The sequence below is a fragment of the Cydia fagiglandana genome, chromosome 4, assembly GCF_963556715.1.
Source record: "Cydia fagiglandana chromosome 4, ilCydFagi1.1, whole genome shotgun sequence".
Taxonomy (NCBI): Eukaryota; Metazoa; Arthropoda; class Insecta; order Lepidoptera; family Tortricidae; genus Cydia; species Cydia fagiglandana.
In genome coordinates this window covers 7,814,938-7,832,274 of record NC_085935.1, presented here as the reverse complement: position 1 = coordinate 7,832,274, position 17,337 = coordinate 7,814,938, and the positions used below count along the sequence as shown (strand labels likewise).

Below are 17,337 nucleotides of genomic sequence, written 5' to 3'. Positions count from 1 at the left end.
TTCCAAAATTATTTTCTCGTAACAGGACTGAGGGGCTACCGCGAAAACCGAAATTCGCAATTTACGGGGATCTTTCTCTTTTACTCCAATGAAGGCGTAATTAGAGTGACAGAGAAAAATGCTCGCAATTTGCGAACTTCTATTTTCGCGGTTATAGCCCTGAATCTTGTTGCTCACCGATCCGTTCAAAAATATACATAAGTACTGAATATAATTAATAGATATTATAATTATACAATTAATACAGAAATGTAATGGTACTTAATGAAAAGGAATATTGTGTATATTGTTTCGACAAATCAGATACTCTCAATAAAATCTATACATGAGGCCAAAGCTGTTCATAAATATTAAATGACTTTATTATCTCTATACGCCTTACTAACTCTATGTGTCCTATTGTGAAAAAAAAAAACACAACGACAGTCAAGAACGGAATTCTTAATTTGAATTTTTCCGATTTTTGAGATATGTAGTCCATTGCTTGGAAAGCCCGTTCGAAATTGAAACTTATTTGCAATATAATAAGGTCGTATTTTGTAGATCTCTTTCATACTTATAGTAGGCTATTGAGATAAAATTAAATATCCCACAAAAATAAGCAAGCAGAATTAAACTTTGTGTCAAAGACATAAGTCATAAATTTCAATGCCAACGTTTTAACTAAGGATGTTTCTCGCCTAATATGAATTGACCAGTGTAAGCATCAGTTAGCTAGCCCTAAGCAATCAAAGGTCAAGCTGCAGTTGAAAAACTAATAAAGATAAAGTTAAGCTGATAATTTTCCCGCCGTCTCCATGCTTCTTTAAGTTGGGTATTGACTGGTCAGCTGCCTGTTAGCTATAGTTTTCGCGAAAATCGCCAGGACAGAGGTGAAAATTTTTGTATGAAAACTTGCAACTTTAAATGCATTTTTTGACGAAACTATTGCAGTCTAAAATGAAGTCAAAATCAGTCCATCGACTCAATTTTTTGCAAGCTTTCTAATGGTACCCCACACGATTCTTACAAATGAAAAAAGTTTCAGCCTACCCCTCTCAACCCCCTAAATCTCCCCCTTTAATAAGAAATAAGCAGTTTTGACTTATTTACAATATGAGTGGTGGTAATTGCTATAACTGTTCCAAATTTTAGGTATCTATGTCAAACGGTCTCTGAGAAAAACGTATTTAACTGATTTGCAAGACCGAAGTGATCCCATAAGTGTTCCGTAAACAAAGTTTTGTACGGAACACTAATAAAAATTAAATGTTCATGAGTGAGTCGACTTGTTTTCTGACGCGTTCTTAGCAGTCGGCCAGTATTATCAATATCACAATAACTCGTAACACACTTAGTACATTTATACTCGTACCTAATATTCTTGTGATCAGCTTAGTCTTGTTCTTTAAGGCCCATTTGCACCATCCCACTAACCCTAGGTCAACCAGTTAAATCTGGAGTTACCATGACTACCTGTACAATTTGATACTAGGTTAACGGCCTAACCGGTTAACCCCGGGTCACTGGGATGGTGCAAGTGTCGCTAAGCAAAACAAAAATGGGTTCTTTGAATTTATATGTAAAAAAAAACGCTTATAAAACTATAAACGCTGCCGAAATATTAGTCGAAGTGGCGGTAAATCACGAGCAATAAATAACGAAAAGGTTTGTGCACTTTTACTCGGCCGTTAAAATATCGTAAAAATACCACTAAAATATTCAAGAATTTGGTAAACGAGAGTTGCGGCTTTGTTTGTTTATAAAATTGCAAACAATTTGGGACTTCAATGGATTTTATCGTTTTCTTATGATAAAGCGAAAAACCTAAAAAACGTTTCATTTGAAAGCTTTCTTATAACTATTGTATACCTGCCATATAAAGTAGGCATTTTTAAAAATGAAACCAACCTATCTACAATTCTACATATAGTCATCAATCATCATGTTTAGTTAGATGGATAAATAACAAACTAAAACCAGTCAAATGGGATAGACAGTGCTGTTAGGCAAAGTGAAAATAAAATTTTATCACCTGTAACCATGCCTGTCACGTTCTAACAAGTAGGTATGTAAGTGCGAAAGTGAGACGATAAAAATGGAACCATGCTGCCAATGCGATCGCTATTTTCAAGCACAATTAGCACTAACCGTAACCATTTCAACAGTTTCACGATGTCAATAAAATTGCCGACTATGCGGAAGAGATCCAGACGATCATCAGTGGGTACTGGCTGATGTTATAGCCAAGGATACGTATGGAAGTGGAATACCTATTTAAATATTCTAAGAGGCACCCCTTTAAACGCTGATTGATATACCTGTTTGATATTCATTGAATAGATCGCGTCAATCGCGTGTCGTAGAAAAAAATCACTCCGTGTTTACACTTCTTACCACGCAATTATATAACCCGATTGTATTATTCAAATCCTGTTTGCATGAGCCAATACCATTGAAAATGCTTGGAATCGTTTTCTTTCAATTTTCAGCTGTCACCTCGTAAGTATTGGAGAACTGTATTTCCATGAACGATGACTTGTCATGCCAGGGCTTTTACCGTCGCCCACATAACGATTGCTTCTCTATATAGAACCTCTTATAGTTCTTAGTTCTATTAGTTTTTTTAGTTTTAGTTCTTTTTATGTGTGATCTATGTATGATTTCGGATAGCTGTTACGGATATCGGGGTCACACCTTAAGTAGTTTATCGGAGCTGATGCAGCTGTTAAGCGATGAGAATATTGATGCAAAGACTGCAAAGCTCCATACAAGCATATAAGTGTAGTGAGGCATGCCGTGATTCAAATGAATTCAGAAAGGTCGATGACGTTGGGTCGGTTTTTATTGTGATTAATTGAAATTTGCCACTGGCTTAATTCACACGGTTGATTTAAGTATTTCAAGTATACGAAGAAGTCGAAGCCCTTGCGTGATTTGCTTTTTTAACGTCTCCATTAGGTAGGTACCTACTTATTTATATTCAATACAAATGGTACGAAAATCACAATAAGATAAAATATAAAATAAATATATCAGTAGGTATCTCAGTTACATGTAGATACAATATAATTGGTCTCCTCAACTGTGCAGCCGTTCATAAAAAAAACAGTTACCCAAGTTTGAAATTAGCACACGATTGACACGATTTAGCAGGAAATGGTGATTCATCAAGATGCTCTCTTAAAATTTGTTATGTTTCCGTTTCCTATATTACTCTATCACAACCATACATCCAGAGCAACCAAACATTAGTTTATAGGCAAGCAATAAAATCTAAACTCCATGTACATAATAAAACAGTATAAAGAAATGTATGTGTTTTTTACGTGACTATCTGAATAACCATTGGCATTCATCGAACGAGTAATAAAATGTTTATGATAATATATTTATTTTCTCGAGTTTCCTCAAATTTTTAGCGAGAAATTTGATAAAGATAACAGATCTTGTTTTTCAACGTCCATTTATTTACGACCCAATTAAAATAATTTGAAAGTCACGATATTTGATTCGTAAATATTTACTTCAAATAACCTGTGAAGCTGAAGGGTCACGCTTATTTCATTCAAGAGAATCATGCCTGAGAGATCATGCAAGATATATAAATAAAGTCAGACTGCAGACTGAAGCAGGTTTCAAGGGTATGTCATTTTAAAGTCCTTAATCTCTCTCAAATCAAAGGGTATGACAGAGTTGTTGAACTTGTTGACTAGATATGTCAAGTTTAATAGAAACTGGTAAAAATAATCAGTTTGAAATACATAAATGTAATTTTCCGATAGTTAAGTGTAAGGTATCTAGAAATAGAATAAATTGAGAGAGTTAGAGTGACATTCCATTTCCAACTGCAGCTGCAATACTGTTCATTTTACTATGGAAACTGACAATGACAGCGACGCGTTTCCATAGTAAAATGAACAGTATTGCAGCTGCAGTTGGAAATGGCATGTCACTCTTAGTCGTAATTTCACAGAAGTTTGACGTTTAAAATTACACTTACACCGTCTGGGCAATCAAAATCGTTGCCAACGTAGCTTGGTCTAACTCTCAGTCTAAAATAGACATATTTTTGTCAAAATATAAATAAGATGGGTGTTTTTTAACCGTTGAAAGAACCTTTAGTTGACGTTTATTTGTAAAAACAAAAATTATACCATAATAACCCGTAACGCATAACGCGTAGCGGATTAAACAAAAGTTGGATAACGTTAATTTAATATTCCTTGAATATTATGTATTGCGTATCATTTTCACGAAGATAAATATGAATTTACTCTAATTCTAATTAATCCTATCATTCTTCATTTTGTCTCACGCATGATTTTAGAATAAATCAAGTGTGTAAGTACTTATTAGTTATTGATCTGAAAATTGTGAAACCTATATTAAAATGGAAACTACGACATCTTGGAATTCAAAACCTCACTAAAACCATAAAAACCGAGGCAAACAAAATGCACTCTATTCTAGTGATCAATTTTATTACAGTGTCCGAGAACTAACGTCTGGTATCTGGTATCGATAACATTAATAACGGCCACCAGCAGCGAATTTGCCAAATATTTATGTTAAACGAATATACTGTAGTGTGAATGACGCAAAATTGTTAATATTACACGCTGTTACGTACACTTAATCTTTTATCATCGAACCACTTTTGTACTCTCAGTCGGAAAATGGTTATAAGAATGCTGGTGAAATCGATAGTACGCAGAAATGAGAAAACATAATTGATCACCTATATAACTCCAAACATTTTTGGGCAAGGACCATATTGCGCATATATACCTAAATGAGTATGAGATGTGTTGGTTGTATCTTCAGTTACAATTATAGAAGTCACATATACCTCCCTGTTTTTGTTTTATTTTAACAAATACAAGTTTAATAGAAACTGGTAAAAATAATCAGTTTGAAATATATAAATGTAATTTTCTGATAGTTAAGTGTAAGGTATCTAGAAATAGAATAAATTGAGAGAGTTAGTCGTAATTTCACAGAAGTTTGACGTTTAAAATTACACTTACACCGTCTGGGCAATCAAAATCGTTGCCAACGTAGCTTGGTCTAACTCTCAGTCTAAAATAGACATATTTTTGTCAAAATATAAATAAGATGGGAGTTTTTTAACCGTTGAAAGAACCGTTAGTTGACGTTCATTTGTAAAAACAAAAATTACCATAATAACCCGTAACGCATAACGCGTAGCGGATTAAACAAAAGTTGGATAACATTAATTTAATATTCCTTGAATATGATGTATTGCGTATTATTTTCACGAAGATAAATATGAATTTACTCTAATTCTAATTAATCCTATCATTCTTCATTTTGTATCACGCATGATTTTTGAATAAATCAAGTGTGTAAGTAAGTAAGGTACTTGCACCTAATAAGGCCCAGTTTTAAAGCTTGCTCAATTTCAAAATTTCATACTTTTATAAGTGTAAATGAGTTTAAATTTCTCGCCCATGTTTGGTTAGTACCATAGACAAAATTGCAAGTTCATATCAAAAATGAAAAAAATTTAAATTAAAATTAAAAGTGGGCCTTATTAGGCGCAAGTACCTTACTTATTAGTTATTGATCTGAAAATTGTGAAACCTACATTAAAATGGAAACTACGACATCTTGGATTTCAAAACCTCACTAAAACCATAAAAACCGAGGCAAACAAAATGCACTCTATCCTAGTGATCAATTTTATTACAGTGTCCGAAAACTAACGTCTGGTATCTGGTATCGATGATAACATTAACCTTTTAACCGCTAGCAATTTTTTATCGAGCGTACAGCGTACTCATATCGCCACCGACAGTAATAGTACCACGCAGAGTAAGGTTGGCATAGTTACGGGAGTTATAAATGTGCTGTAAAAACCAAATCAGATCTTTGTCTTATTTATATATCTTTGGCGAAATGAACTGGATATGTAATGTCTTATATTATATATCAGACTCTGGCGGTTAAAGGGTTATAACGGCCACCAGCAGCGAATTTGCCAAATATTTATGTTAAACGAATATACTGTAGTGTGGATGACGCAAAATTGTTAATATTACACGCTGTTACGTACACTTAAATCTTTTATCATCACTTTTGTACTCTCAGTCGGAAAATGGTTATAAGAATGCTGGTGAAATCGATAGTAAGCAGAAAACATAATTGATCACCTATATAAACAACACAACACAAGCCTTCTTGAGCTTACTGTGGGACTTAGTCAATCTGTGTCAGAATGTCCTATAATTTTTTTTTTTTTTTTTTTATAAATGAGTATGAGATGTGTTGGTTGTATCTTCAGTTACAATTGTAGAAGTCACATATACCTCCCTGTATTTTTTTAATAAAACAAAAACAGGGAGGTATATGATGAGAAGGGAAAGCGTAAGTAAGTATGACTTGATTTTTGTAACCTGATTTGATTAAATATATCTTAATAAATCAAATATGGTTTTATTGTTGGGTGATGATTGATATTGTACCTATAGTTCGTTTTTTTAGCATTAGAAATTAGGTAAACAATCTTGATGTGTCTTTTAATTGAAAACCACATTTAAAAAATAAGTTACGGCAAATATGTAACAATTATGAATCTAATACGATCATTTATATTCTTCTGCTTTCATAAGTAATAGTTTTTGAATTTTAAAAAGCGTTTTTCAATTAAAAGACATGTCAAGATCGCTAACTTTCTTGCAAGTTCTTTCTAATGCTAAAAAAACAAACTATATACCTACGCGTACGCGTTCACGTTATCTCTTGGTAACAACGATTAAACATGGCGGTAAAAATTAACAAATATGATGTCAGATTATATAAATTAATGATCTAGGATACTTGCATGTGTGTGTTGTGTGTTACAGTTTATCACAGTTCAATAAGTTATCGCTGGACTGTTAAAATCTTAATCAAAATACTATACTACCATCTATCATGCAGTGGTCAAAAATAACACGTGTAGGTAATGTAATCACGTATAGCAGAATGTAATAGTACCATGGTAGTGAGATGTAAAGCAGTCAAAAATAATACACGGTGTAACATGAGGAAACCGAATAATTTAAATATCTTCGATCATATTTAGGGGTCATCCATTACATTTGACCCCCCCCCCCCCTCCTTGTCACACTTGGTCATATTTGGCAAACCGCTCCCCCCTAGTGTGACATCACATTTTTTCTACGAAATCGCCAAATCTAATTATGTAGGTACCTTAGTATTATTAATATTTTATCAAAATATTTTTGACTATATAAATATTAGCAATTTTATAACCCAAAACTGCTTAGGAAAGAAAATTAAACGAATAAAAACGATTATCGTTTTAAAAACTTGTTATTTAAATGTACAACGAATAAAATAATTTAAATAAATTTTCGGTTACTGATGAAGTTAAAGTGACGTCACAAAGTTTGTGTCTCCCCCCTCCCTCATGTCACAATATGTCACATTTTCTTGACCCCCTCCCTCCCCCTTAACGTGTGATGTTCCCTTAGAGACAAAAATGTCATATAAACTTTTTTGAAATTCGCCTAGTTTCAGAGATAATATTAATTAAAAAAAAACAAGTTTTTATAGTTACATAGTGTAAAAGGCCTTTTTGATGGTGATGTTGCTGCTATGGGACGAAGTCTAAATATCCCTATTGATAGATGTTAACAAGTGACAAGTAACAATTTGCAAAAAGTAGGTTTTATGAAAAAAATGTAAAAATCAATTTTAAGTGACAAGTTTACCAATAACATTTATTTTTTATGTACAAATACATTCAATAAATTGAAAAAACAAAACAAAAAATAATTTTTTTTGGCCGATTGACTTAAACTCATATTACAGTTTTTACTTCTTTTGACCTCAGAAATGCGTGGTTAAAATTATTCGGTTTCCTAGCGCCACTTGCAACATCCCTCTAAAGTGGTTAAACCGTTACGTTAACCCAGTGTCAAATTGTACTGGTAACCAGGTACCTCCAGGTTTAACCGGTTAACCCCGGGTTAGGGGCTCTTAGCCTGTTTTAAATGGTGTCTTTTTGAGCTCAAAATGGCTAAAAGTCAATTGTCTAGGTATAACATCCCCTGACATGTGCGTTACCATTATTCATGGCACCCCGCCCTTTAGTGAACCATAACACAAACTTAACAAAAGGATGTTAACCACTAATGACCTGAAAAGTTGTATTCTTTTAACAATGGTACTCGATATTTAGGAGAAATATGTGACTATAAGATATTAAACGGTATTACAGTACCTAATTTATAGCTGATAATAGGACTAATAGTTTTTCAATATGCCCGATGAAACATGCTAGGTAATCGTATAAAAAAGAGGTTTTGGTTTCGGTGCGTGTAAACATAATATAAGTAAAACATGCTTGTATACAACTGAAACGAAACTTCAACTTGTGTCTAATTAAATATTATATACCTTTTTTTAAGAAATGCCATATATATATGTATTTCATGAGATGTGACACGTAATATTGCCTTCAGTTAGCAAAATTCATGAAATAAAATGATCACGTTTAAAACGTCAGGATGTATTTTAAATTCATTACAAGCGATATAATCCGCTTTAATTGTGTTATTTAATAAATCATGAGGTGTGACACAGCTTATAGTAGAATCAGAGTGCAAATCAAGTTTAGTCATTTCGTATTGCTGGATATGTGTTGGTCAAGCACCTGAGAGAGGATGCTGTCCTCGGTGGCAGCGGGAGCTCGACCGTGCATTCCGCATCTCCTGCCGACCGCCGCCTGTCCCTCCCGGCCAGGAGCTCGATGGTCGTCCAGAACGACCCCTCGCTCGGAGGCCCGGACGCTTGTCGCTGCATGACTGGCTCACTGCATGCTGCTAGTCCCGCGGTCGAAGGTGCAATGACTGTCGGCGTTGTCCCTACCACCCTTAACACCCCACGTGTTCACACGCGAACATTAATCTCGCCCTGACACCTTTCACAGGTAATTTGCCGCGCTTTCACTGAAGTCTATGGTATCGACTATCGACACTTAAAGTTTGAATTGGCTGTGCATACTATCTTTTAATTGGTGGTTGATTGCTTCTTTGGTTTCAAAAATTGATGTTTTGATTGAACTACCTTCAAGCTAAATCCGACTAATCAATATCAGTTTATGCTTAATTTTGGAATGGTAAATGCTGCTGCACCTTCGCTAGCTGACTAAATATGATAGGCCTAGGTGCAGTAATTCCTGTGAGGTGGGGGTGACCTGGATGGCGCCAACGTCGCGACCGGGTCAGCCGGATGCCATCAGCCGACCTTCACGGTACAAATGTAATTACGGTTACGTTGCGGTGACACTTACGGTTCATTTGTTTTACACGGGGAAGTAGAAGAAAAATATTTTATTTATTTAATCTTTATTGCACAAAAGAAAAATCTTATAGTACAAAAGGCGGACTTAATGCCATAAGGCATTCTCTACCAGTCAACTTTAAGGCTAAGCAGAGAGATTGTGAGCGGTGCTATAATTACAACAGCAAAAACGAACAATAAATTACGAATAACATATTAATTACCTATACAAATATACTATAATATATATATATATAACGACGAAACATATTATGAAACTAATAATACACTAAGATTTTTTCATTCTGCTAGCAAAGAAAGCACGTACGGATTTTTTGAAAGCGAACTTATTAGGCGCATTTTTTATGTTAAAAGGAAGTGAAGTAAATATTGACAAAAATTGGATAATAATAATCCATCTTCGGATCGACAACGGTAGATGTTGAATGTTACGTACTACTAGGTACAAATTTAGGTAGAGCTACGTAATAATATAATAAGGGGGAGGCCTATGTTCAGCAGTGGACGTCTTATGGCTGAGATGATGATGATGATGATGACGTAATAATATTATTTAATTTTTTACATACAATGGCACAGAAGGCCTACCGCGAACCAAGTTCGACGTGTTCCCTCTTTGTCACACTTGTAAATTCGTACGTAAGTGTGACAGGGAGGCAACACGTCGAACGTGGTTCGGCGCGGTAGACCCTCAGAACCTTAATACGACGGGGACGTAGGATAGCCATTTATCACAGTTACGCGGTTATCACTTTGGGACGTAACGTAACTGAACATCGATTATTTATTATTTATATTGAACCCATTTCCTGCTTCCTGTTTCGTTAATATTATCGATGTAACTAAAAGGAACAGTTAATTATCTGTGTATCCTTCATAAGGCTGTTTTTATTCGTTCTATCAATTTAAAAACATCTTATTATTACTATCATATCGTATGGTTTTATTCCTGAATAAATATTTATAATTTCACTAACACAAAAAATAAATATATGTACATATGATTATAATTTTATATCTAAATTCAGTTGCCAATCCTTTGCTTTTCGTGTGAGTTCTAACAGGTCCTATGTATGCCTCCGGCAAATAGCCTCTTGGGCCATTTTTCTACGATGTGAGGAATTGTTTGAATGGGCCCGGTCATGGGCTGCCGTCGGCTAAATTCCATTTCTGATGTCGTGTGAGCCAGCTGGTGGGCATATCGTTCGCATCACTCGGTTCAGCTGAACGCCTACCTTGCTGGTATGAACGCTTTTATACCACACTGCTGCACAGTATTCCGCCGGAGAATATTCAAAGATGTGTGAATATTTATTGTGCACCATATGATTGTATTTGCAGCACGGCCAGCACGCCAATTCGAGCACCATGAAGTTCCGACTAGCTTATTATGAGGTTCACCTTAGATTCTCCATATGTGGCTTACATGTAAGTGACCGATTCAACGTGGTCCCTAGATATTTGGGATGAGGATTGTGCAGATTTTTTGATTGCAGAAAGTAACAGGCTGTAAAACATCTTTATCAGCATATCTTTGTTTGTTGAATTATTCACAATTTGAACTAGGGGTCAATTAGCAACAGTCGTATTATGCAATCAGACTTTTAAATATTTTTTTATCATTGCAAGATAACAAAGTAGGTAAAATGATGAAAAATCGGTTGTATCGAGATTAACTGTAAACAACAAAAAAAGTTTTGTACGGAACACTAATAACAAAAACAGGACTATATTTAACTAGGTACTTACTTCATTCCATCCAAAACCATTACTTACTCCTATAAAAAAAATATACCTAAAACTCAATATTTGCCGGTATCTGTAGGTTTGCAGGTAGTGATAGTGAATACAACTAAAATAAATTAGTACTTCGTCTAGTAGGTAAGTCATCCGTGATCCGCTGAATACATTTTAAAATACTGTAGGTACCTATAAAATGTGTGATCGTAAAATATACATTACCCGATTAGGTACTTTCGATGAATTTAACCTTGTTTTGTGATCAAGATGTATTCCGAATATAAAATACGGAGATACCAAATGCGAGCGAAAATTGTATCAATACGACTAGATATAGCCGTAGCGAGGAAACAAAATTAGTAGGGATGTATGAAAAAGAACATACAGGGCCGTCTTTAACTAATGCAGGGGCCCTTGGGCACTTAAGAATTTGGACCCTTTTGGAAAAGTAAAGAAAGCGAATTAAAGTAACATTTTTCTACTATGATCTTCTATTTATTATGGATAATCAAATATACTGTAACTGTCTGTCCTTTCAGGCCTCCCGAGGCTGGGGGCCCTGGGCACGGGCCCCGTGTGCCCTTATGGTAAAGACGGTACTGGGAACAATACCTTGTTCAACATGGTGAAACTCTAGCATAATCATCAAGTCTTGTTCGCAGTCAAGCGTGGCGCAGTATTGCCATTGTTTGACCAACATTTAACAGGTTAGTATTTAACCTTTTCGACGCCGTGTCAAACACTAAAGCTGTCACTCAGACGCCACGTCACCGAAGTGTCGAAACTGAAATTGAACTTTATGCATATGCACGTCCATGTTGCTCTGTGGTCTGTGACCGATTAATCCGTCTTTGGCGTCGGACCTGCGGTGCGGATATATCAGTCATTGGCGTCCAAAAGGTTAACAGTATAGTAGTTTAACACTTACGCATAGTCTAATAAAACATGGTCTTCTCTTCCCAGAGTGACACAAGCCTACGTTACAATAACATGGCCGCTATATACCTATGTAGCGCTATCGCATATTATCATATAGCGCTGGCGCACGATGACGTAGGCTTGTATCAGTCACGTGACCACTAAAAGACGGGAAGAGAGTACCAGGCGGAGTATATTATTATACCATGTGTAACGTAGACATTTTCTTAGATTTTAAATTAATATTTTTGGGTTGAATTCCTTTTCTTATTTCAACGATTTTAACAATATCCCAAACTAACTCGATTGATTGCACTTCTTTGCATAATCTGTTGCATTCAGATGCACCTTTTGATGCTTATCTGTTGTCGGGGTTGTCATATAAGTAAAAATAAGTAAAACTTGAGATATTTATGTTGTCACTCCAGGAAAACTTTGTATGGTTTAGGTATGACTTTTTTAGATAAAAAATAATATTGATGTAAAACAAAACATAGAAATTACAGACTGACAAAGAGACTCTGGAATGAAACATTATTAGATTTAATGTTAAAATATATTTCTTAGGCTCAAGAAAGAGTTCCTTGATAAATCAGTTCAGAATTTTCGAAGGATTTGTGTCTTCAGGGATTGGCACCCTACTTTTGTTTTTTGCCTTTTGTTCTCAACATATGAGGAGGTCATTCTGAGGTGACAATGACTTTTGATGTGTGGACCCCTCCGGGGACGCACGCTCGCATGAGCCCTATTTTGTGATAAGACCACACATTCCACATGGTGGTCAAAATGGTGGAAGCAGTTCGAGTCCTTCGGTGTGTTCCACTGAGTAAGTATAAATGGAATTTAGTGGTGATCAATTCCACAATGGCGCGAAACATTGTGGGTTTGTTCTTAACCAAGTTTTGGTTCTTTACAGAGTTGACTCCTGCTCGAGGGAAGGGAGCGCTCCGCCAGAAGTCCTAACAGCTTCCAGTGCGGTGAGCTAAATTTCCAATTGTTTCATTTTTTTCTCTAGCGGCCATAAAGGGCATCGGCTAATATATCCTTTTCTCGCTTTGCAGGAGCCGGGATGTTTCTAGAATGTTTCTAGATGTTTCTAGAAGCTTTCGATGCTTCTAAATGTTTCAAGATGTTTTAAGAGCTTTCGATTTCTTATGAAATTTATTTTGAAGATGTTTGGAACTTTTAAAATGCTGTGGGATCTGTCCCACGCCATCTGCACTGGCCGGCTCCAACCAGGTCAGCAGTCAGCTTCCCGGGGATAGGAGAGGTCACTCCCCGCTGCTCCAGTTCCAGCAGCTGTTTTGAGGTCGGTCCAATGCATCCTTGAATCTTGTAGGGCATCTGCGCTCAGCTACAAATTTAAAATGTAATTGAAGAGAGATAGTTTTTTTAATTTAAAGTTTTGAAAGTTCTGGTGCATAAAACTTAGGTATTTCGGAATTTAGTTTTTTATTAATTGGTGTAAACCTTCATAACTTGAACCTGTGAAGCGACCCAGCTTTGCCACTGAGCTTTTGAAATAATTGGTTAGGAATAAAGTTTATTAGATATAAATTTGTTTAATTGTTTCTCCTCCTAGCTTTCCGACAGCAAGGTTTCCATTTAGTTTATTTTATTTTATTTTGATTTAATTTTATTTTGTTAACATGGCTGTTTCCATTTTAGAGAAGCCGGAGCTTTTCATTTATTTATTTTTACCCCCTTTCAAAACAGCCGTGTTACAATGGCGCCCAACGTGGGGCATTGTAACGTAGTACATTTTTCTAAATTTGAAATAAGAAAAGGAATTCAACCCAAAAATATTAATTTAAAATCTAAGAAAATGTCTACGTTACATTGTAACACGGCTGTTTTGAAAGGGGGTAAAAATAAATAAATGAAAAGCTCCGGCTTCTCTAAAATGGAAACAGCCATGTTAACAAAATAAAATTAAATCAAAATAAAATAAAATAAACTAAATGGAAACCTTGCTGTCGGAAAGCTAGGAGGAGAAACAATTAAACAAATTTATATCTAATAAACTTTATTCCTAACCAATTATTTCAAAAGCTCAGTGGCAAAGCTGGGTCGCTTCACAGGTTCAAGTTATGAAGGTTTACACCAATTAATAAAAAACTAAATTCCGAAATACCTAAGTTTTATGCACCAGAACTTTCAAAACTTTAAATTAAAAAAACTATCTCTCTTCAATTACATTTTAAATTTGTAGCTGAGCGCAGATGCCCTACAAGATTCAAGGATGCATTGGACCGACCTCAAAACAGCTGCTGGAACTGGAGCAGCGGGGAGTGACCTCTCCTATCCCCGGGAAGCTGACTGCTGACCTGGTTGGAGCCGGCCAGTGCAGATGGCGTGGGACAGATCCCACAGCATTTTAAAAGTTCCAAACATCTTCAAAATAAATTTCATAAGAAATCGAAAGCTCTTAAAACATCTTGAAACATTTAGAAGCATCGAAAGCTTCTAGAAACATCTAGAAACATTCTAGAAACATCCCGGCTCCTGCAAAGCGAGAAAAGGATATATTAGCCGATGCCCTTTATGGCCGCTAGAGAAAAAAATGAAACAATTGGAAATTTAGCTCACCGCACTGGAAGCTGTTAGGACTTCTGGCGGAGCGCTCCCTTCCCTCGAGCAGGAGTCAACTCTGTAAAGAACCAAAACTTGGTTAAGAACAAACCCACAATGTTTCGCGCCATTGTGGAATTGATCACCACTAAATTCCATTTATACTTACTCAGTGGAACACACCGAAGGACTCGAACTGCTTCCACCATTTTGACCACCATGTGGAATGTGTGGTCTTATCACAAAATAGGGCTCATGCGAGCGTGCGTCCCCGGAGGGGTCCACACATCAAAAGTCATTGTCACCTCAGAATGACCTCCTCATATGTTGAGAACAAAAGGCAAAAAACAAAAGTAGGGTGCCAATCCCTGAAGACACAAATCCTTCGAAAATTCTGAACTGATTTATCAAGGAACTCTTTCTTGAGCCTAAGAAATATATTTTAACATTAAATCTAATAATGTTTCATTCCAGAGTCTCTTTGTCAGTCTGTAATTTCTATGTTTTGTTTTACATCAATATTATTTTTTATCTAAAAAAGTCATACCTAAACCATACAAAGTTTTCCTGGAGTGACAACATAAATATCTCAAGTTTTACTTATTTTTACTTATATGACAACCCCGACAACAGATAAGCATCAAAAGGTGCATCTGAATGCAACAGATTATGCAAAGAAGTGCAATCAATCGAGTTAGTTTGGGATATTGTTAAAATCGTTGAAATAAGAAAAGGAATTCAACCCAAAAATATTAATTTAAAATCTAAGAAAATGTCTACGTTACACATGCACTTACGCATATTGTATGATCTTGAGCTGCCACCACCTCGGCACGTTGGGCATCACGAACCGCTTCATCTTCTTACGGCCCATCTCGCCGTCGCCGACCTCATCTTCCCCTTCAACCTGAAGAAGAAGAAAGCATAGAAGAAGAAAGCATTTATTAGCACAATAACATAACCTTAAAGCTAGGAATAATTACACAAAATGCAAAGTTGCGCTAAATGATCCTCACTCAGTAATATTATTACAATATACATAATATCAAAATAAATTTACAAACAATCACACATAAAGACAGTAGTCATCACTATAGTGATTAGTAATAACCATACTTCTATTAGTCAGTGGTGGATTTGCAGTCTGCCGCCCTAGGGCCCGGAGCGGCTACCGCGAAAACCGAAATTCGCAAATTGCGGGGATCTTTCTCTTTTACTCTAATGAAGGCGTAATTAGAGTGACAGAGAAAAATCCCCGCAATTTGCGAACTTCGATTTTCGCGGTTATAGCCCAGGCCTTGTAGCCGCCCCTTTCTCAGCACTCATCATATTGACTATAATTTACGCCCCCAAAAAATTTGCGCCCTAGACTCGGGCCTTTGGGCTTAGGGCAAATCCGCCACTCCTTCTAGTTATTTATAACATTTGGGGCACTCCATGAAATTGTCTACCATTTGTCCCGTACAAACGCGATTTTCTGAGGATTTGCAGGTACCTACAAGAGTTTCCTTTTCTATGACAAATGGTCAAAATTATGCCGAGAAAAAAATCGCAACACAGGAAATAAAATGCGTTTGTACGGGACAGCCCGTGCAGGTATCGTCTTGGGTCGTCCCAATCGTTTTTCGTCAAGTTCTTAAATTAGTCCTATTCTGCTTTCGTCACCCATTCTACATACGTCACAATCGTCGGTGGCTTTCAATGTAGAATGAGTGACGAAAGCAGAATAGGACTAATTTAAGAACTTGACGAAAAACGAATGGGACGACCCAAGACGATACCCCCGTGGAATGCTCCATTTCAATATTATGTCAAGTTTCGATGCACAGCCATATGATTCATTTACTCGAGTCTGAAGAGTATATTTATTATTTAAGTGTAGTGTCCTCAGTTCTTGATAAGTTGATACATACTTTTAAGTTTTTTTTAAGTGCTCAGATTTTGATGATAACTAATGTTCGTGTGTAAATATGTAAATATCTTCTTCTTAAGATTGAAGATTGTCTCGTTTTGCGTGAATAATGTTGACTAGTGTAATTTATCAATGTCAATGAAGCTTTGAGCATCTCCTCACATGAATGTAGTTATCTAATAGTACTTGTACACATAATGTGCTCTGAAAAACCGAGTTGTTGCTCTACTCTCTTCGTAGTTTAAACTAAATTGTGGACTATATATGCACTACTTTCATATGACATGCTAAAATCAGATTTCTTTAATGGGTTGTATGTGCTTTCCACAGAAATTGACACACATACAATCCATACAAGTTATTCTACAGAAACTTTTCCTTTTTTCATCAGTCAGGGTAGTAAAACATAATATTTTAGGTACTTACATTGATTTTTACTCTTTTATCTTTATCGGCACCCTTGGATTCGTTTTGTTCAGGCATTTTGTTGGCACTTTTTTTACACTTTACAATTTTGTAGTTTACACTTTAAAATGTATATTTAATACAAAAATTTTGAAACCTATACCAAATTTTTAATTTATGTCCAAATATAAACACGGAAATTTAGGAGGTTACGCCATAAGTGTGTTGACATGACTTGTGTCACGTTATCGAAAAAACAGTTTTGTTCATGTTTTGTCTAGCCGGTATCGAATGAGTTTGTATACGAAGGTTACATAGCAACAAGGTTCAATAATATTCTAAGGGAAAATGCGTGTTTAATGCGTGATTCGAGGAAGTAAAATAATATATATAGGTACTTAAACTAAAAGATATATAGATAATATAAGATACGAAAGACAAACAGTGAAGTAGGTAAGTATAATAGCGAACTCACC

The 17,337-nt window shown here is 35.8% G+C and overlaps 1 protein-coding gene across 1 annotated transcript in view; it reads right to left on the bottom strand.

Annotated features, from left to right (window-relative positions):
* LOC134663579 (uncharacterized) overlaps positions 1–17,099 on the bottom strand; it is a 30,294-nt gene extending 13,195 nt beyond the window's left edge. The window contains exons 1-2 of the mRNA XM_063519984.1: positions 16,883–17,099; positions 15,342–15,451 (exon numbers count right to left, since the gene is read on the bottom strand). Of these exons, the coding sequence (XP_063376054.1) occupies positions 15,342–15,451; positions 16,883–16,939 (167 nt within the window). The 5' untranslated portion in view covers positions 16,940–17,099. The remainder of the gene's footprint in view (positions 1–15,341; positions 15,452–16,882) is intronic.
* Positions 17,100–17,337: the final 238 nt, after the last annotated feature.